Source organism: Myodes glareolus, chromosome 9, assembly GCF_982192425.1.
Source record: "Myodes glareolus chromosome 9, mMyoGla1.1, whole genome shotgun sequence".
Lineage (NCBI taxonomy): Eukaryota > Metazoa > Chordata > Mammalia > Rodentia > Cricetidae > Myodes > Myodes glareolus.
Genome location: NC_142034.1, coordinates 48,993,104 through 49,015,390, shown reverse-complemented (window position 1 = coordinate 49,015,390; position 22,287 = coordinate 48,993,104). Strand labels below are relative to the sequence as shown.

The following is a 22,287-nucleotide window of genomic DNA, read 5'->3' as shown; positions in this document are numbered from 1 at the left end:
GCAGTCAGGGTTTCCTGCCCTGTGGGAAGTTCAAGTTCCTCCCCTCTCCCTCCAGGTCTAGGAAAGTGAGCATCCAAACAGACTAGGATCCCAAAAAGCCAGTACATGCAGACAAAACAAGACCCAGTGCCATTGTCAGTGGCTTCTCAGTCAGCCCCCATGTCAGCCACATTCAGAGATTCCGATTTGATCACACGCTCGTTCAGTCCCAGTCCAGCTGGCCTTAGTGAGTTCTCATTAGATCAGTCCCCTTGTATCAGAGGGTGAACGCACCCCTCATGGTCCTGATTTCCTTTTTCATGTTCTCCCTCCTTCTGCTACTCATTTGGACCTTGAGGGCTCAGTCCAGTGCTCCAATGTGGGTCTCCGTCTCTATCTCCATCTATTGTCAGATGAAGGTTCCCTCTGGTCCTGCCTTTCTTGCTCACGTTCTCCCTCCTTCTGCTTCTCATTTGGACCTAGGGAGTTAAGTATAGTGTTCCAATATGTGTCTCTGTCTCTATGTTCATAGCAACACGATTTGTAATAGCCAGAACATGGAAACAACCTAGGTGCCCCTCAATAGAAGAATGGTTAAAAAAGGTGTGGAACATATACACATTAGAGTTTTACTCAGCGGTAAAAAACAATGACATCTTGAATTTTGCATGCAAATGGATGGAAATAGAAAACGCTTTACTGAGTGAGGTAACCCAGACCCAAAAAGAGGAATATGGTATGTACTCACTCATAAGTGGATTCTAGCCATAGTTAAAGGTCTTTGAGCCTATAATTTGTGATCCTAGAGAAGCTAAATAAGAAGGTGAACCTGAAGAAAATCATATAGTTATCCTCCTGGATATTAGAAGTAGGCAAGATTGCCAGGCAAACTTGGGTGCACAGGGGGTGAGGGGGTGGAAGTATGGGGAGATGGTTAGGGAGAGGGGAGAGGGGGAGGACCGGGAATGGATTGGGGGAATGGGAGGGGGGAGGGAGGAAGGATGGATATGGGAGCAGGGAAGCATATATCGCAACTAAGGGAGCCATTTTAGGGTTTGCAAGAGACTTGATTCTGGAGGGGTTCCCAGGCCCAAGGAGAGGTCCCCAGATTGTTCCCTGGGCAGCAGAGAAGAGGGTGCCTGAACTGGCCTTGGCCCATAACCATACTGATGAATATTTTGCATATCACCATAGAACCTTCATCTGGCAACTTAAAATATTTTTAAAAGCTGTTCCTAAAATTACTTAGCTATTTTTATTTAAATTTTCTGTAAAACTCCAAAATTTTTCTTTTAAAGAAGCTAAAATCTCTCAAAATAAAATACATTTTTGTCTATTTCAAGAGTGAAGCCACAGGGAACAATCATAATTTGCAGAAGACAAAGCTGATCTCCCACGATACAAGGTCTCTAAAACCAACACCACCTGAGTGACTTTTACTATAAAGTCTGTCTGCCAGCACAGTGCATTCTTGTCTATGTATGCATGGAGGTGCATATTGAATACCTCATTAAGCAAGCATTGTTTTTAAGTCCTATCTTTCAATAACCTTGTTTTCAAGACAGGGCAGGAACAGAAAGCCATCCCAATTCGAAAGCATATTTGGAGATCTGTTGTCACCTTGATCCCGTACCCCATGGCTGCCCTTAATAGAGGTGGTGGTGAAGCCATAGGACATCTTTCTTTTGCAACCCTCACAAAGATGACTGCCAGCCACATGATTGTCTAAAGCAGCAGGCATGCACGTGTTGCTTGTGTCCCAAAATAGAATCATGCCACATGGTTCCCTTAAGATTACCTTTGCACAGACTTTCAACTATCAACCCCATGCTATGAGTTTTAAGTTAATGTTTTGTTACAAATATTACAGATTTTTAACCCATAGCCAATAAATTTGCAAATCCCATGATATAGAAAGTTCATAATAGGTTTTGGCAATTAAATAATCCCTTTAGGTGTTCTGCTTTTTCTTTTCTCCCTGTCAGTTTTCTCCCTGGGCATGGAGACTTTAACAGAATGCCTATATCTGAAAAAAATAGCAAGCCATAACTCAATTCCAGAGCCAGTCTTTCAGTAAAATAGAACAGCATAAAACAACGTTAATATTCTTCCTACCCAACTGATATTTGAATCCCTATGACATCAGCTCCAGTGCCAGAGAGCCCAGAGGTAAATTCTAAGGCCTAGGCCATCACTGGCTGCAACAGTAACAACTGAGCTGTAACAAAGAAACACAGAACACAGTAAGCTCACACGTTCAAGGGAGACCAGTCAGTAGCAAACATACAGTGGTCACATTCATACACTCAAAACGGACAAAACTTTCCACACCTCTCCCAGTTCCAAAGGAGAGAGGGTAATGGAACCTTCTGATATGGCCGCAGCTTGTGAAAGTAGATGCTGGGCAATTTCCTGAGCCTCACAGTAAGCGGCTCCAGAACGTGGCACTGGAATCGGATCTCCAGCTGCGCAGTGGAGCTTCAGGGGGAGCTCAGCCAAACGGGGGGCCTCCTGATGGCTCCTGTATGAGGCCCTGGGTTTTTCTTCAAAGCTGCACCCTGGCCCCAAGTATTGCATTCTGCACCCGACACATCCTGCTTTAGAACCCCGTTCTTCAAAAGCTCCACCGTTTCCAGAAGGACATCTCCAAGAGTAGCGTATCAGTCCTGCCATTGATTTATCCAGTCACCGCGAGTCAGAATGCATAACAACAGGCACATCCCACAAGACAAGACACAGAATCAAAGCCACAACAGAAAATATAGACCCAAATGACAACAGAAAAACGCGGGATAACGTAAAACAGTTGGAGTCCTGTGCTTCGGAGGTCCTCCAGTCTGGCCAAGAGAAACTCTCTTAACAAAATAGGAGACCACTTTTTTAAATAGCTCTCTTATAACCCAGACTCTAGGAACCCATCAGAGGCTGAGCCTCTCTGAGTTTCCTCAGCTCCCAAATTCTTGCTGGGCCTGTCCAAATTCTCAGGTTGGCCTCCGGTGTTGTGAAATGTCCTATGGTTTCTCAGTTCTGTTATATAGCCGAGGTGTTGAAAGCCTGCTGACAAACACCCTTGTTCCAGGCCTCTATGAGCATACTGCTTGAGCATACTGACCCCCCAGTGTCACTAGAGTGCTCTCAAGGAAGATCAAAAGAAGGAAAAAAACTAGAGACTGGCAAAAAAAAAAAAAAAGAAAGAAAGAAAAGAAAAGAAAAGAAAAAAGAAGAAAAGAAACCTCTTACACCTTTTCTGAGCATGAAGCTGGAGTGAAAAGCCTCCAGAATTTGGGCTGGAAAGGTCTTTCTTATCTTACTGGGGACTGACTGCAAATGTTAATTCTGAGATTCACAAGAGAAAACACAGCTCCTCAATTTTTATCCAACTGAAGCAAGCTTTAATTAAATACTGACAAGGATAGACTTTGGTTAGGATCAATCTCTGGAATTCCCAGCAAGAAGCGATGAGACACGTGTTGTAGGGACTTTTTAAGGACAAAACCATTAGGCACCGTATTGTCCCCTGTGGTGCTGTTGTTTTCCAAGAACTACAACTCCCAGCATTCCAGGAAGTTACTGGGTCCTTTGATTGGTGGGGCTTACAGGTGGACTTTTGGTCTTACATAGTGCCAGGCGCGTAACCCACCTACACAGCCAAACCTGTGGCTCCCAGAAACTTTGTGCAAAGTTCAATGTGTCTTACATACCTAGCTAATCAGCTTTACGCCCAGCCTCAAACCCCACTCCAAAGAAAGAGCGACCCAGGAAGCTTTGCCTTATTGTAGACTCTAACTGGAAAATGGAACCCAGCCAGCTGCACCATGCTGACCTCAGAGTGGCGCTTCACTACAGCAAGTGAGAGAATCCACAGTAAGCTATTCCCGCTGCATCAATTATCGCACGGTACCTCATAAACTTGTATAGTCAAAATAATACTGAAGTCAGTTTCAGAGAGCCGAGGACCTCTGGACTAGCTCCCCAGAGGAACTGTCCAAAGAGAAAGAGCCATCCTGACCGAGAGCCTAGCACAGAAGCAGCCAATGAAAAGTCGGCCAATAAAAAGTCAGGAGTCCGCTGATTTCCCCCTTTCCTATCTCCGCGCGCGCGCGCGCACACAGACCCACACACACACACACACACACACACACACACACACACACACACACACACCACCCTGCTGGTGATCGTCCTCTCGTTCTACAGTCTGCGCGCGCCATCCAGCGGCGACATCCGGAATTGCGTGCGCTTTAGACAAAATCCGCGGCTGAAAATTTTGTAGTTTCCCTCAGTTCCAGAAGGTCCTCTGTGTTCACGGAGAAGGCAAAAAGTCTCCTACCTTTCCTAAAATTAAGTCATTCTTCCCCACGATGGCAAGTGAGTGCCAGCTTCCTGCTTCCTGCATTCCCATTTGCAAAAGCATTTGATGCAAAGTTGTAAAATGAAATCCTAGATTAATTCTAGAATTACGTTAAAAGACTAATATACAACTACGATGACCTAGACGACCAAAATCATTTGATGAAACATCACTGATTACTGATTAGAAGAAAAAACAAAGCCTATGTAAATGAGGAATTAAAACATTAAAAATTCAAAAAAGAAATCGTAGATCACACACAGTGAAACACAGCACACTCCTATTCAAATTCTCCAACCCTAGATAGTTTTATTTATTGCAGAGTCTGAGAAAGATGTAAGAGCTTAAAGAGGTGGATCATTTAATCTGGGGGACAGGGTGGGGGAAACAAAACAGCATTGTCTCGGGCACTTTGAAAACTAAGAAACGTCAAAAACTAGAGAATTAAGTACATTATTCAGAAGGAAGATAAATTTGTATGTGGGATGTGTTGAATAAAAAAGGAAGGTAAAAGAAAGGGTTGCCTGTGTGCATCGAAGACAAATGAGAGTAAATAAAAGAATCATTGCTAATACAGAACAAGACAAATGAATGCAAAAATTTTTAATCAGTTAGGAAATATTAGGGCAGTCAATAGTGTTTGGAAAACTGACTGAACATCTAAAAATACATGAATCTCTATTTCTCTAGTCCTATATCACCAAATTCCAAGTAAAATGAAGATTGAATTTTTAAAAAAATAAAACCAGGAGTCACCAGCTGAGCGCTGTGGCCCATGCCTGTAATCCCAACACTCTGGAACTAGGCACGCTGGCCCATGCCTGTAATCCCAGCACTCTGGATCTGAGCACGGTGGCCCATGCCTGTAATCCCAGCACTCTGGAGCTGGGCACGGTGGCCCATGCCTATAATCCCAGCATTCTGGAAGTAGAGTCAGGAGGAGATCAGGATTTGCAGCCAGCCTACATAGATTTCTAGACCATCATGAACAACATGTGACCCTGACTAAATTAACAAATAAATAAACAAACCATAAAAGCCAATCTTAGTTCAAGGATAAATTAGACACTAAATTACAAAGAAACTAATTTGGCAGGCACTATTGTCTAGCTAATAAGTATTTTTCTTCTCCCTTACTATTATTAAACCTCATGTTGGAGTCATTTTACAATTCTGCAAGTTTCAGATAAATCATAGTCAATGATTATAGTCTGCAGACATTCAAATGAATTACGTCCAGTGAAGGGACACCTTTCTCCCGTAGCCACAGTCTCCCAAAGAAAGACAGTTTACATGCTCATTTCAATGTTTCTAATAGTAAATGTGGCTATTGTTTAGATTATAACATTTTGGTGAATTCATTAAATAAAATCCTTAATACATGTCTTAGAGTTACTATTGCTATTATGAAATACCATGACCAAAAGCATGTTGGGGAGGAAATGCCTTGTTTGTCTTACACTTCCACATCGTAGCCCATCATTGAAGGAAGCCAGGACAGGAACAGGAGGGAACTGATGGGGTGTGGGGGAGATAATACTGGAAGAAACAACTGGAACTGAGGTGCATTTCAGAAGCCAGATAGAAACCCAGTGCAATGGGAGCTCCCAGGAATCTATGAAGGTGACCCTAGTGAAAACTCCTAGTAATAGGGGATGTGGAGCCTGATCAGGCCATCTTCTGTAACCAGGAAAGCCTTCCAGTGGAGGGATTAGGACACCAACCCAACCACAAAACCTTTGACCTACAATGTTCCCTGCCTGTAATATGTGCTGGGGTAAGGGAACTTGTGGGAGTGGCCAACCAATGACTTGTCTGACTTGAGACACATGCCACTAGAGGAGGCTCACCATGACACTGTCTAGAGACCCAGGAACCAGAGTCTGGGAAGCCCAGAGACCTGGGAGAGAACCAAACACATTCAGAAAAAAAAAAAAAACATTGTCAATGAAATGATTCCTAAGATACTCTGCTTACTTGTAGACTGGAGCCTGGCATTATCAGAGAGGCTTCATCCAGCAACTGATGGGAGATGCAGAGACACTCAGTCAAACATTAGGCAGACCTTAAGGAATCCTGCACAAGAGGCGGAAGGAGACTTGTAGGAGCCAGAGGGGTCAAGAACATCATAAGAAAGTGGCCCACATAACTAGGGTTCACAGGGGCTCACAGGTACTGAACCAACAATTAGGGAGCCTGCATGGGACTGGCCTAGGTCTTCTGCATATATGTTATGGTATAGCTTGATATTCTTTTGGGACTCCTAACAGTGAATTGTGAGGTATCCCTGGCTCTTTCACCTGCTCTTGGGACCCTTTCCCTCCTATGAGGTTGCATCATGCAGCCTTAATATGAGGGGATTTGCCTAGTCTTTTTGCAACATAATAGACCATGTTTGGTTTAGATCCTTGGGAAGCTAGCCTTTTTCTGAAGGAAAATGAAAGAGAAGTGGATCTCTAGGAGAGAGGAAAGGGGGGGTCTTGGAGGAGAGAAGAAAGGGGAAACTGTGGTCAAGACATAATATACAAATTAAGATTAAATTTTAAAAACCACAGCAGACTGAGCAAGCCCTGAGGAACAAGCAAGTAAGCAGCTCCCCTCCATGGCCTCTGCACCAGCTCCTGCCTCCAGGTTCCTGCTCTGATTGAGTTCCTGTCCTAACTTCCTTTGGTGATGAACAGCAATGTGGAAGTATAAACCAAATAAACCCTTTCCTCCCAACTTGTTTTTGGTCATGGAGTCTCCTCACAACAATAGAAACCCTAACTAAGACACTTGCCTAGCATGTATGAGCACATGTATGCTTGATCCCAGGTGCATGTGTGCAACTCATTCATGCACACATACATGAGTGCAAGCGTGCACACGTGCGATTGCACAAATGCACTTTCACCGGTGTCTGCCTATATAAAGGCCGGAAGTCAATGTTGGGCATCTTTCTCTATTGGTCTTTCACTTTTTTGAGACAGGGTCTCTCGCTAAACCTGGATATGGCACTTTAGCTCAGCTGGATGCAGCCCTTAGCCCTCCACCTCCCCCAGTGCTGCTGTTATAGTCTTACAGGGTTACCCTTGGCTATTTATGATGGTGCTGGGGATTGTAACTCAGATCCTCATACTTGAGCAGCAATTATTTTACCCACTGAGCCCATTCCCCTGGCCAAAAGGGCTTCTTCAGAGAGATGCTAAGAAAGCTGGTCTACCAGCCTAGGTCCTATCACAAGAGAAAACGCGCATAGTAACCTAAGGAGGGAAGGTTTCATATAAAGAATTTTTCTTTTTTTTTTTTTTTTTTTTTTTGGTTTTTCGAGACAGGGTTTCTCTATAGCATTGGAGCCTGTCCTGGAACTAGCTCTTGTAGACCAGGCTGGCCTCAAACTCACAGAGATCTGCCTGCCTCTGCCTCCCAAGTGCTGTGATTAAAGGTGTGCACCACCACTGCCCGGCTATATAAAGAATTATTAACTATGAACTTTAAGTATGGTCATAAATGACAATAGAGTCACTAACCCTAGTGTGAGAGAGAATGCCCCATGAAGAACCGTCCCACCCAAGGACTAAGGACCAGCTCTGCCTGGCTTTGCTCCTAGATGAGTAAATCTCTGTGGTTCTACACCAGTGGGGTTTATTGGAAATCTCCTCTATTCCCAGGGAGGTGTCTCACTACCAGAATGCCTAGCCACTGAGGATGTAAAGACAAGGAGGGGGTTTTACAGGGTCAGAGGGTCAGAGAGGGCTGCTGGCCACTGTGTACTGATGTGGGATTCCCCTCTGTATGCTGTGAATATGATTGGTTAATAAAGAAAGCTGGCTTGAGCCTATGGCAGGGTGGAGCAGAGGTAGGTGGGGAAGACGAAACTGAATGCTGGGAAAAAAAAGGGCAGAGTAGAAAGAAAACCATGCAGCCACACAGGAGCCAGACGGAACTTTAACCTGTAAGCCACAGCCACGTGGCAATACATAGATTAATAGGAATGGATTAAATTAAGATATAAGAGTTAGCCAATAAGAATCTAGAGTTAATGGGGCAAGCAGTGACTTGAATAATATAGTTTCCGTGTAATTATTTCGGGGCTGAGCTTCCGAGCAGCCTGGAACCAACAAACGCCCTCCTTACAACAGTGTACTGTGGGCATTGAGCACTGGAGAGGCTGTATGCATGGCCAGAGCCAGTACTGGAGAGGTGCCCACAAGGTAGGAGCTGCAAGACCCTGTCACAGAAGTCTAAGCTTCTCTAAGTAGCACACGCGGACAAGAAAAGACCCTCCCCCTTCTGCAGGGCCTCATGTGCACCTCAGCTTAGAACATGGAGCTAATGGACCTAGGCATGTTTTCACCATTTAGACAGTGAAGAGATAATTTAACACCAAGGCTAGCAGGGCTGGACTCGGGGCTAGGATAAAGTATACAATTGCATACATACTGTATCTAGCAACACTTTTTAGCTGTCAAAGATCTGTAAAGAAAAAGCCAACAACTCAATTTAAACAAAACAAAAGAACAGAGAAAAATCAAAAGCAGAAATAAGGGGTGAGCAAGTGAGATGTCATTTCTATCCTTTTAATGCAGGGACACCTCTATCTTGTTAGCAAATGCCCTGGTAAGGACTTAAACTAGTTTGAGCTAGTTTTGGTACCTGTCACAAAACCATCCTACTAAATATCAGCTGTTAATAATGAAGTCCTCAAATTGGAGTTTTAAGTAGCAATTCTCTCTCTCTCTCTCTCTCTCTCTCTCTCTCTCTCTCTCTCCCACTGTATGTATTCATTATTGTGTTTGAGGTGTGCAGCTAAATTTCACCTCCACTCCACAGTCCACTTTTCTGGAATTTTCCTCACATTGCTTATTAGTAATAATGTCTTATAAAACCTAAAAAACCGGTATTCCGATATCTTTTACATGTTTTAATTTAGCGTATGCAATGCACACCCATGCAGGGCACATGCACCGCAGTCAGGAGACAACTTGCAGAAGTCAGTTCTCCCCTTCCACCAGGTGGGGGACCCAGAGATCAAACTCAGTTTTATCAGGAGTGAAGACAAGCACCATTACTCTCTAAACAATCTTGCCCTTGCCTGGCCGCAAGAGTCTCTTGTTGGCTATACACACGCACACACACATATGTATGTCTGCAGTGTCTTACAAGGAGATCGTTAAAATCCACCTGATACCCTGCACAAACTTTCTGCCATCTTCTCACATGTGCCCGTGCCAGTCCCAAGGCAGGCTCGCCAGCACCTGCTTCCTTGTTCTCACGTGAAGCTGATTCAGGGCAGCTTGCGTTGATGACTTCTCTTGAATGGGCTGTTTTGTGTTATCATCCCACTTAATGGGGCCAATTCACCAGCTCTGCTCCTGAGTCCGCCTCCCTCTTTTTTTATCCCGCCTCTAATACCATTAGCACGAGGGAACCCTTGACCCGTGGGTGTGAGCATCCGCTCTCCCAGGCAGCTGTTTGTTCTGTTCCGGGACCTCGCATCTGCCTCTCCGCTGACGGTTTGATTTGGAGCAGGAGGGAGCGCAGCTGCTTCTCATTTTACTAGAACTTCCCACCCTTTCAACCTCGGGCTTTCCGCCTCACCAAGTTCTTGTCCGTCTCTTTCCTGATGGTGCTGCTCTTTCCTCAGGGCAGCTCCTACTGCAGGCTGTTTTTGTCATTCCTGCAGCTGTCATCATCTTCACAGGAAATGGCTTCTCTCAAGCTTCCTACTTCATGACTCATTCTATTCCATTCTCTCTGGTAATTCCCTTTAGTTTTCCTACAAATTATGTTTTATAGAATATGTATATTTTTCTACCTGTGCGATAATTAATTGTAAAAAGAATCCCCCTAGGTGGGAGACAGGTTTCTTCTTCCCCTTGTAAGTTGGGGGACAGAATTCTCTCCTCCCTGTAGGTGGGGAACAGACGTCTGAGCCTGAGACTGCACCACTGGAAATAGATTTCAAACAAAGACTGTAAGCTGAACCCATGGTTCCCAAAGCGTCGGACTACAACAGAATTCTGCATATGTTCGTCTAAAAATGCACATCCTCAGGGGCATCGTGGTGTATACCTTTAACCCCAGCGCTTGGGACGCAGAAACAGGTGAATTTCTAAACTTCATGGCTAACCTTATCTACATAGCAAGTTCCAAGTCAACCGTTGCTGCATAGTGAGACCTTGTCCCAGCCTCCCCCACTCAAAAAAAAAAAAAAAAAAAAAAAAAAAACCTAGATCTCTGGGCCTTACCCCAGAGCAACTGAATTGAAATATCTCAAACAATACCTGAAATCAATATTTTTAAAAGTTTTTTTTTGGTTAATTTTTATGCAGTCCAAGGCTGAATGGCAGGAGAATGTTTCCCCGTGCAGTGCTATGCACGGCACAGCCTCTGTTCTGAGGGGAAGAGGGTGGCCTAAAGTTGAAAAGCGTCTTCTATAAGGTGTCTGCACAGCCTGAGGTTTTGGTGTCATTTGCACCTAAGGAAAGTGGACAGAAAGTCCTGCCTCTTAGATCACTGCCCTGAGGTGACTGATGGGTCTCAGATTTCCTCTCAGGAACCCTCCTCCAGCTCCCGTAAGGAGCGACTGCCATGGGAGCACACATGCACCGTTAGATGAGCAAGAGAAGATGCTGGAATGGACCATGGTAATGGCTCTCCAATCCCACACTTATATTCAGAGGACCCCTGGACTGGATACAAGCAGAACCTCAACAATTGTGCAGAAATGAGCCATTAGGACGAGCAATAAAAGCAGCAACCCACCTCCCATACGTACATACATACACACACACACACACACAAACACACACACACGGCAGCACAAGAAGAATGGCTTGATGAAGGCATGGCTGCATTTGACTTGGGTGGTGACTAGGAAGTAGACAACATGACTGGGCTGAGGAACACCCAGAAAACTTGTAAAACCCTCATTTTGAATGTATCTATGAAGGGCATACAGAGTCCGTTGATTTGAAGCTGTAGACTGAATAGTCAGCACACTCACCATGGAAATGGGAATCTTACAATCCAGGAAGGGCCTGGAAAAGCCAAGGTAGAGGAAGGACAATGTGCTCTGCTCAAGCTGGTCAACATCAGCCTTTGCCTGTCCTTGAACATCAGCTCTCCTGGTTCTCAGGTCTTCAGATCAGGACTAGACCTATGTCATCAGCCCAAGAGACCTTGAGTCTTGGGTTTGAACGGCACTGTAGCCAGCCTTCCCACAGCTGTTCCCGCCCAGTGTCTGTTTTCATGTCGGTGATAATTACAGGCTCGTTCTTCACTATATGGGGCTCCTATAGCGGACAACTTGACTGATGACTCCCCAGATGGCCTTGAAGATGTCCTTGTAGAAGTGCACTGTCAAATGCACAGCTATCCTGACCAGTTCTGCCCCACCCTGGACCCCCTCCCTCTCTCCTTTAGGCATCACATGACAGCTGTCCAACCTTCACCAGCTCCCGCCCCATCCTGCCTCATGGGCCTTTTCCCTAATAAATGCAGCATTCCTGTCTTGGTATCTAGAGAAGGACATTAGTGGGAGGGCAGACCAGCCCCTAAGCAAAGAAAAATTGCACCCATCAAACAAAGGAGACTTTATCCAAAACTGTGGCAATAAGGAAATGAAGTTGAACCCAATGGCAAACATGACAGAGACTAGTGGGAATTTGTAGCCAAGTTTTAAGGTGAGTAATTTTCTCAGGTGGAAAATTACCAAGAGGAACTGATTAGGAGTTGAGACTGGAAGCGCCCTTAATGGATGCTGAGGGCGGGAATCCTTAACCGGTTTAGATTTAGTTTTGACTTGGATGAGGCCTAGTCAGAAAGTGGGCTCAGAGGAGCAGGGGAAACATTTGGTTATCAGAGACCACACAACCCGAGGCAAGACAACTGTCCCATGATGTCAGCATCCACCAAAGGGTTGGCAAGATGAACTTTGAACTGAATGATAGTTTTTAAACAAGCTTTGAATCTAAACTGAAATGGGGTTGTTTTAATTTGTTACTACGGCGTTATATAACTGGACACTGATACTATCACTGGACCCCACTATGCAGCAGGCGGAGGAGGCCTGGTCCGAAAAGCCTTCCCCTGTATAGGCAAAATAATGGACCCCAAGATGTCCAAGAACGCTCCAAGCTATTGGACCTGGAGGAGTGGGGGTGGCAGCCTCTGAGCTGTTTGTTAGGTGTGCCCACCTGCTGAAAGAGAATGAAAAGGAGCAGGCATTTAGAGTAACAGCTGGACTCCAGAGTGCCAGCAGGGTCCGGAAATCTGAAGGGACAGTAATAACACCCACGCCTTGTACAACACTTTCTACACAGGAGATAACTCAGCTCCCGCAAGACTCCATCCGAAGTGACCTCCCTATCCTGTTTCCAGGGAGAGGAGTTGAACCCAAGAAGTACCCAAACCATGAGGTGCAGAGAGGTATCAGATGCTGTGTGAAAGATGAAGCTTCATTTGGAATCTCAAACCCTGAAGAGTAAGCCTGCAACCACTGTCGGAGAGGAGGCACTGCCCAACATGGCCTGCTGCCCTCAGTCCAGGAGACTGCAGGCATGGGACTCCACATGGGACATGGAAACCAATTACAGTGATATACAGATTGCTGGCTGTCCCCCTGTGCATCCGGTACTCCCAGTCATCCAGAAATTACCTTCATGTTGTTGACATGAAGCCTTTCAGATCTGGGTCCTAAAATGAGATTCTGACCCCTTACATGGAATAGGAAATAACACCAGTCTCAATGGCTATTTAAGGGAACTAAATGAGATTAGAATCAATTCTATCCCAAGACTTGTGTAAACTTGGTCCTATGCAGTTGATGTGATGTGGAATAACATTAATCTAAGACAGCTTGGACTTCTGCTTTTGCATTTTTGTCCATGAGAAATATGAGATGCATACAGGCAACTGCACCCAGCTAAATCAAGATATGCAGGACACACATATAAAACACACGAGATACCCAAACATCTGCCAGCTGCCTCTGTGTAGCCCGTGTGCTCTGGACCCCATCCATTCATCTAGCTTCAGACTATGGCTCTCCTACCGTCTCACAATTCGTGAGTGGCAAGCCTTCCGACGCTTGCCTCTACAAGCAAACTTCAGGCCTGTTTGAGGCTGATAGACGTTAGTCATGTAGTGTGTGTATTTAAGCATTAGCATGCATAAATTGTTACCATTTTCATTAAGCTTATATGTCTTCATTCTTGTTACAAATAGTGTATGAGTGTCATGCACCTAGCCCATCTTCCCCTTATGCCCCATGGTTGCATGGTTTCCCATGGTGTATTTCTAGAGATTAGAAAATCATTATAGCAAATTGGCTACCTATGTACACGTCAGCTGCTACTATTAGGATTATTGTTATTACTGAAGCCCTGAGACTAAACAAAACTTTTTTCAAAGCTTTTCCTCAATAAGTTCATTTTTATCTTCACGCTTTCCACGGGGGTTATATTTCTGATAGCACATAAAATAAAATTCAAGCCCCAGAATATTGAATGATTTGCCCAGGATTATAAAGCAAGCCCCTGAGAGGGGATTAAACCCTGCCTCTTGCCTTCAAATCCACACCCAAGCTGTCAAGCAAAGCACATAGGTGACTGCAGCCATTTGCGAGTCAGGAAAATAAGAAGAAAGGCATTTAGACACAGAAGAATCCTGGAACTGAGATGCTGAAGAGGAACTCGGGGGAAGAGGAAAATTGTAGGAAAGAGACAAATCATTAGATAACAGGGTCTCATCTCGAGACTAGAGGCTAAACAAATAACAAGACTGACGGGGGTAAACAAGTAGGGAGGACGATGGTATACTCAGGTCCCATCAAAAGGAGTTCCAGCCAGCTCTCACCAGTCCATGCCGAGCAGATTCAGTCTGATATTTTTCAAAATGAGAAACAAAATGTGTGTGTGTGTGTGTATGAGTACACACATGTGTGCATGCGTATGTGTTGTATGTGTGTGTGGTACACACATGTGAGTATGCAGGCTTGTACTCCTATACATTCAAAATCCAGAGCAGGACATTATTTGTCCTCCCCGCTCGGAGACAGGGTCTCTCACTGAGCAGGAAGCTTGCCATTTTCCCTTGACTGACAAACAAGTTCTCCATGTCTGCCTGTTTCTGCCCCTCCCCCATGAAGGGACGATGCATGTGCAATCATGCACAGCTTTTTGTGGGTGCTGGGGATTCAAACTCAGATCCTCGTGCTTGCAGAGCAGGCAATCTTACCCAACAAACTATTTCCCAGCACCAGGTTCGCCGATTTGTTTGTTGACCACATGATGGCACGTTTAAAAATTCTGAAGCAGGCTCAAGCCAGCTACTACCCAATCTTCAATGTCTGGTGCCCCACTTGAAGAAACATGAACTCTGATGGACACAAAATATGTTATCATTTATTGTCAATTTCTGCAAAGACACATTTAAGCAACAAAATATACATTTGTCAACCTTTTAGAATTTGTTTTATACATTAACAAATACAATGTGCTACCATAGCAATAAATTAAATGTACACTATTTACATTACATGGACAGTCGGGATCTACAAATCACCTCCTCACTGAGAGGAAGCAGAGACAAGTCATCGTCACAGGGTTCACTTCCAAACTACACCTCACAGGTTCTACCACACAGGCATCTCTTCACATGGAGACATTGGCACCCTGGGAGCTGGAGGTCAAAGTGACATCACGAGGAGGAAGAGTTGGCGGACACGCTAAGGAGCAAGAAGGGGAATTTCGGCCTTCTGAGAGGAAATGTCACAAAACCAAAGACAATGGCGACTAATTCTGGTCTTCCAGCCAGGCACACCCTCCCCAGGGATGGTAAGGCCCAGGCCAAAGCTGCCTCCCCAGCTCTAGGGCAGACTGCCCTTGGCTCTATGGGGGAGGGTTTTCTTTCTCCCAAGGGTGCACATAGCCCAGCTGAAGAGACGTGGGGTTGGTGTGGGCAAGGGTCTAGTGGTGAAACAGAGAGCAGAGCTTGGTAGGATGCCTCCAAGGCCTTGTTTACTGTACCAACTTGCCCTTGCCTTTGATTGAGGGGTAACTAGAAGCTAGAGAAGGAGCATGGGGGCCCAGAGCATGGCTGACTAACCTGGTCCCTGCTGGCCCAGAAGTCACAAGCTCCACCTGAACCCCAGGCCCTCCCCTACAACACAGCTGTCTTTGCAGACTAAGAACAATGCACAAGGGTAATGTTTGAGTTGGCACCTTAAAGGGTCAAAGGAAAGAAAATGAAACTGCCTGTGTCCGGCCTAGTCACCTGAGCTGGAATTTTATTACCCATCTCCATCTTCTGAACTGGAGAGACCTGGGGCATAGCTCAGGAGCAGGGTACTCACGTGGTGTGAGCAAGGCCTTGGGTTCCCAGCACCACCAGAAAGAGGAAGGGAGAAATGGAGAGAGGAAAAAAGAGAAGAGAGATCGGAGAATTAGTCCTTCTTAGCACTTTCTGAATTGATTTAGAACAAGAAAGCCAAGGGCAGCTGATGCATCTTTCTCCAGGTCACTTTGGCCCTGTCACTCAAGACCCAATCAGCACTTTGCTGGGATTCCTCCCCCTCAGTTTCGTTCACTCAGGCTCCTCAATGACCAAGATTTCTCATGATGACAACCAACCACGGCTGAGGCCCTATCGACATCCTCCAACCCCGGCATCTCCCTGCAGAAACCCCAGCTAACAGGCTTTCCCCGAAACCCAAGTCCAGGAAAGGCAACCTTTCACTCCATCCCAACAGTAAAGGGCCCGGGGCTGTGGGTGTAGTGACAGCTTTGCCCACTAGGTGGCTGTGTGGCCTCAGGCAAGTTCTTTCCGCTCAGGAGGATGACATGGTTGCTTGAGATGCAAGCAGTCCAGAATGCTTGAGTATCAAACGGTGCTCACAAAACTGAACCGCGGGTTATTTTCCAAGAAACGCCATTTGACATGCATAATCACAGACAGAAACTCTGGCAAAGGCATTCTCTATGGAGCCCTCCCACATCTGTTTTGATGTATCAACAGAGCTCGAGGCATCTGGGTGCCTATTAACACCTGCAAGATATAGTTCCTTCAGTGAGTCAGGCAGTCCCCAGAGCTAGAGTTGTGACCAGGAGAAACCCTTGTGGGGGTCACCGTGGAAATGTCTCCAAATACAAGCAGACGCATCAGGCCCGGTCACACGAAGGAGCTTCAGCAAGACTCTAAGCCCTAAGACTGGGAACAGCCCCAAAAGGGAAAACTGGATCAGAGTGCAGGAGGAACAGCCTCCAACCCAGAGCGGGCTTAGAGAAGGCTGGGCCCTGCCATTACTCTCCTGCTCGGCAAAACACTCCGGTTGGGCTGCTGGTACATACGCTGGAAGCCGGAGGATGGATCTGCTAGATAGAGAGAGACCTGGCCAGAGGGTAGGGGCATCTCAGGTCCTGCCCAGAGTACCTAACAGCAAGCCGAGGGTGAAGATGACAGCCCTCTGTACACAGTCATCCATCCTGTCCACTGGCCCAGAGGCAGAGGCAACACCTGTCCTAGAGGTAATACCTGCAAAGAAATAGCCAAAGCGGTGTGGACAAGACTTCGCAGGTTCCCAGCTATGACAGTGTGGGACAGCCTGGAAGATTCTGAGGACCCAGACCAAAATGCGACATAGCACAACCACCGAGCAAAGGTAGAACTGTCCTACCTAGAGGAGGGCACCAGAGTCCTGCAATAGTTTCAAAGAAAACACAGTTTGACCTTTCAAGTTCAAGCAGAAACCTGCCAGCAGAACGCTGCCAGAATCCACCCGCCTCTTCCCTGCAGTGGGTGCCGCTATGCTGGCGTTTATAAAAAGCTAAACAGAGAGTCTGTTGACCTTCTAACTAGAGCAAATCTTACCAGACTAGTATTTCACGTAAGCAAGTTTCCCAAGTGGAGGTAAGGGAAAGGTATCCCTCCCCTGGCTGCAAATAAGTGTGTTAGGGATGAAGGATGAAAATTGTGCTCGCATGACAAAAGTCGTGGGGACATAGTTACAATACCAGCCCCAAAGGCTGGGTCACCCTTCTGTACTTTGGCTTGGGAATAGAAGCCTATGCAGACAAAGCCCTTGGTGGGAAATCTAGTCATCTGCTCACTGAAGCCGGAGCCCTGTGCCAGAGACCTGTGTGTACTTAATGGGGCAGGATCTTCAAGAGCCTGGTGTTTGGACCCAGTGTTTAAACTGGCAGGTGCTCCACCCAGCAGCTGAACCGCCATGCAAACCTGGAAGGCTAAGGAGCCAAGGGGAGCTCGTCAGGATGAGCTGGCTCACCCAGAGAAGGTGGCCACGGCAAGGAGTGCAGGCGGTCCGTGGTGTAAAAAGCACGGGCTCAAAGGGGTCTGGCTTCCAGGAGCCCTGCCGAGGGCACAACTGCCTAGAACCCTGCAATTGGAGATGGGAAGAACAGGACTGGGAACTGAGCCAAGAAGCAGCCCCTAAGTAGTACTGGGCCCCTCACAGATGTCGGGAGCAGAGGTAGAGGGACACCAAACTATTTCCAAAGCTAAGTTCAACTGCCACACACCAGGCTGACCAAATCTTGTCAAGTCACCCTGCCCCCCAACTACATTTCTCCCCTCTCTCTCACCTAAGAGATGGGTTGAACTAACTATGTCCTTTCTGGGTTCTCACAAAAGTGGAGAGCTGGATCCCAGGTGAGCCTGCACATCCAGAAGCTTCCCTCACCTCCCTGCGCTGGCCATGTGATCTCTCTAGACTTCCTCACACTCCTGGCTACCTGCTCCTTTGGAGGAAAACTATCTGCTCAAAGGAGAAAAGGCTGCTGGGGCTTCTTCTCTCCCCACAAGGATGGTCAGCAGCGCTTGTGTAAAATTAGAAAGGAAAAACATCTTGAGACTACGGTCAGGGAAGCATGCAGCCAGGGCCCGCACACACCCAGCTCTGACTCTGAGCTTCCACCAGCCTGAGCCCTCCCTAAGGGCAGCCTAGCAGCAGGAACAGAGGTTCCTAGGCCTGGGCCAGCAGATGTGTCAGAAATGCCAATCACAGGAGCCATGAGATATAACCCAGAGGACGCTGGGAAATTCCTGGGAAAGTAGCCCTCCCACCATGTCCAGGAAGGCACTGTACCCAAGACAGACAGCACCCACAAACCACTCTGCAGTCACCTCTGCTCCCCACCACCCAGCCCCCTCTGTCTCTGGGAGACAAGCTCCCCAGCCTCTCACTGAGCCCCCTAGGGCCCAGAATCCCCCATGTCCAACTCTCTTCCAACAGGTAAAACAAGTTGACAGTTGACTCAGATAACCGGTCACATCAGGAGGTCAGGAGTCGAGGTTGGGGCTTTCAGGTCTGTTGGAGAAGGAGCCAGCAAGATCATGGCCAGGTCAGGACATGGGACAGACAGCTGGTCTGCTGGGCAGGTGGCCAGTGAGACAGCAGGCCTGAGCGGTCAGAGTAGTGGATGGCACCCCCAAACTGCTGGAATAGGAGCCTTGTGCAGGCCAGAATCAAGACTTCCCTGCGGAGATAAGGAAGGGGAGATGGAGAACAAGCACTGGGTAAAAGAGGGGAGACAACAGGCTGGAGTGGGAATGGGGAGCCTACTTGCTATACAAGGAGCAAGGCTATACAAGGAGGATGCCAAATTCAAGGGGGATTTAGCCCCAGAGCCCATGTGTAAGCTTTGTGCTACAGAAGCATCCAAAGTCCATCACAGATGGTGGAGGCTAACACCACACTCCCATTTTCTCTTCTATTTTCTCATGAACAGGTTTAACACAAAGTGGGCTCTCTTGGACCCCTCCCCTTGGTTTCACTCATACTCCTGAGATCTGTAATGGTGGGGGTTACAAAGGGTCTCAGGTGACTTCACTATCAGGAGTCCACTAGTGTATCACGGCAGGAGCAGAGACTACCCTAGGAGTGTCCCTCACAACAATGGTTGGGTAGGGGCATCTCATGTCATATGGGGAAGATATATGCCAGCCTGGAACTTTGGCTAAAAATACAAGGAGAGACAGATTGCCTGCAAACAGGAAAGCAAGGGGTAAACTGAGGAATTCCTCCCTCCAGGGAAGGAAGTGACCTTTTGGCTACTTCCCCCTCTAGCTACTACAGCCAGCTCCATCCAGTGTGGGAATCTGTCCCAGTGCCACTGGACAAGCCTTCCCAGGCCCTGTTCTCAGTCCTCCCTAGAAGGCCTGGAGATGTCCGTCAACAGCAGTTCTCAGTAACCTTCTGCTGACAGTCTCTCTGGACATTCTGGGGCCATAAAGTCACAGATGCTGTGTCCGTAAGGGAATAGGCCCTCTCAGGGCCACTGTGAGACACTCACCTTGGACAGGGGAAGGATTCTGCTCTCCCATTAGTGACCCTGTTTAAGAAACACACAAGAATTTTTCAAAAGTCAGATATCAATCACCCCCACCTGCAGCTTCTGAGCACTCAACAATCTGAGCTCAGGAAGGGACTTGGGCTCCCAGGGGCCAGCAGAACCCACCTCACACCTGGGAGCGGTTATGTGCAAGGACGTGGCTCTATTGCAGTAGGAGTGACAAAGGTGGCTGGTGAGCCCCCAGCCTGGTGTCTGCACCAGGTAAGAAGAGAAACCATCACCCCCAGGTCTGGCGGAGCCTCCTTCCCCACCTGCCTCAGGGCACCCAATGAGTACTCTCTGAGATGCTCTCTCCAGACCGCAGCTAAAAAGACTGGATATGGGGGTCCCGGACACCATCCTTACCGCACTGGAGCTAGCATGGCTGAGTTTATCAAAGCGGAATTTCAGGTTTGACCTCGGGGAGTTTCTGTTTTTGGCATCTGAGAAAAGAGAAAGGACAGAAGCTTAAGGAATTACTCTAGCAAAATCAGAATAGTGAGTAGGGAGGCTGGGGAAAGTGGACCTGTTCACTCACAGGTACCCCTTGCCACAGCACTCAGACTCAGAGAAACAGTGTGCCCTAGTTACTAAACATGGGTCACTTTATAATTAAATATCTTCAAAATTAAACTATGGAAGTTTCTAAGTAAGCAGGCCATATTCAAGGAAGGTGACGAATACTCAAATTTTGCCATTTCCTCATTATATTGCCACGTTTCGCTGTAATCTGTCCCTCACATCCACTGTGCCCTTATTCAGAAATTCACTGAGATACTAGGCTATGCATCTCTCCTCTACCGCAAGGGACGTCTCAGTGGGAGCTTGAGAGCCATCTTGATGAGAGTATGAAGACTACTGAAGTTAGCAATGTTACAAACTGAGGCTTGGCTTACAGTTTTTCTGTCTAGATTTAAGAAGCCAATGGAAAATAATGATATATGAAGTAAGGCTGGAAAGGGGTGGTGCCTGCAGCCACAACATTGTGAAGAATAGCAAAGGAGTCACCACACTCCCAGTGTCTGAGAAGAACTACCAAATTCAAGGAAAAGGCTATCTGTACCACTGACAAAATGAACGCGGTCTTCCTAATGTACAATGTCAACATAGGCAATAATCTCCATCACCGCCCACATGGGAACCAGATTTGACCATCATCTGCTGCCTTAAACTGGCTACAGATACCAGAGTTAGGTAAGTACCAGAGAAACTGTCCTATTAGAATCTTATAGAGCATCAGACTCATAATAAAGCATGTGCTATATTTTGCCATTATTTGCAAACTGTGTTTCAGATCCATCATACTGGTAAAGTTTACTGTGTCCACATATAATGCGTGCATGCACGTGCGCACGCACACACACAATGCATACACACACAAGTACATACACATACATGTACACATGCACGCTATGAGACCCTCCCTAAGTGATCCTCATGATTCCCTTTTTGTCCCCAGAAGCCGGAGTATGAATGGCTGATGACAGCATCTGCGATTCCAGAAGACTCTCAGGCCATCTTCCTCTCAGTCTTTCCCCCACACTCACTGGAGCTGCCAGAAACAGGTTTCCAGACCTCCAAGCCCACCCAGTGCTGGGGCTAGGGGTCAAAAGCAGATATCAGGATAATACAGCCTGGGGTGCATCTCCCGGGGTGTAGTCGGCATTGGGGAAGATTCCACACCTGTTCCACATTTCTTCCTGCCCTGAGTGACCTTAACCCAGTTACAGACATTCCCAAAGCCTCCATCCGCTCAAATCCTGTCTGAGAAAGCAGGCTGGCATTCATTTCTTTTGGTATTTATTTAGTGCCAAAAAGGACACAGCTTGGTGATAGATTTTCTTGTTCACTCCATTAATTTTTAACTAAGTTTTAAAAACATCAGGAAATGTGTCTGACTGCTCCATTTTACAAATGGGTAAACTGAGGGTCAGGAGGTAAGCTTGCCAGTGCTAAAGATGGGGTTAGGATCCCTCTTGAGATCTGCATCACCACAGAGCTGAATGAGAGGAAGCTGCGGACTCCATTAACTAGGGAGCCTGCCACAAAGGGCCCTTTGCTTTTACCCTGGTGTCCCCTATCTCACTACATCCTCCTTTTGACATTGTTTGCTCTCTACCCAGTGATACCAGGAGAACACCACCCCCACCCCAGCTACTGTGAAAACCCAAAGTAACTGTAGATACTGCCAAAGTCCCGTGGGGAGCAAGATTACCCCTAGCTGAGACCTGGTTGGTCACACCGCTTTATTGCAGCCCCACAACACACAGGTTAATAGCTGTGTGATTTTTACAGTGTATGCTCATCAAATCTTTGCAGGGGTCTGAGAAGTCCTGAGTGAATGTATAAACCGCAGATGAAGCCCTGAGTGAGTATCTATTGTTGACGCAGCCATGTCAAGGACCCAATGTCTCGGGCCCATGGCAATGCCAAAGCTTCCCCTCCTACCATGGAGAGGCTCAGAGAGATGGTAAAGCCCACCAGAGTGTGGATGTTGACAGTGTGTGCAAGTAGGAGTGTTTAAAATGATTGACCAGAGTGTGCAAAACCTACCTACTGTCCTTCCTCTTCCTGGATGTTCACAGCCTGACGCTGCTTGCCTACAAATACCTTCTACTGAGACTT

The 22,287-nt window shown here is 46.8% G+C and overlaps 1 protein-coding gene across 11 annotated transcripts in view; it reads right to left on the bottom strand.

Annotated features, from left to right (window-relative positions):
• Positions 1 to 14,696: 14,696 nt before the first annotated feature.
• The window catches only part of Rap1gap2 (RAP1 GTPase activating protein 2), a 212,232-nt gene continuing 204,641 nt past the window's right edge, over positions 14,697 to 22,287 (bottom strand). For all 11 annotated transcript variants that reach the window (XR_015738815.1, XM_087910327.1, XM_087910326.1 and 8 more), the window contains 3 exons: positions 20,029 to 20,105; positions 19,624 to 19,662; positions 14,697 to 18,807 (listed from right to left, as the gene is read on the bottom strand). Coding sequence is in view for 10 of the 11 variants with exons in the window: in XM_087910327.1 (XP_087766453.1) it covers positions 19,654 to 19,662; positions 20,029 to 20,105 (86 nt within the window). In the remaining variant the exon portion in view is untranslated. The remainder of the gene's footprint in view (positions 18,808 to 19,623; positions 19,663 to 20,028; positions 20,106 to 22,287) is intronic.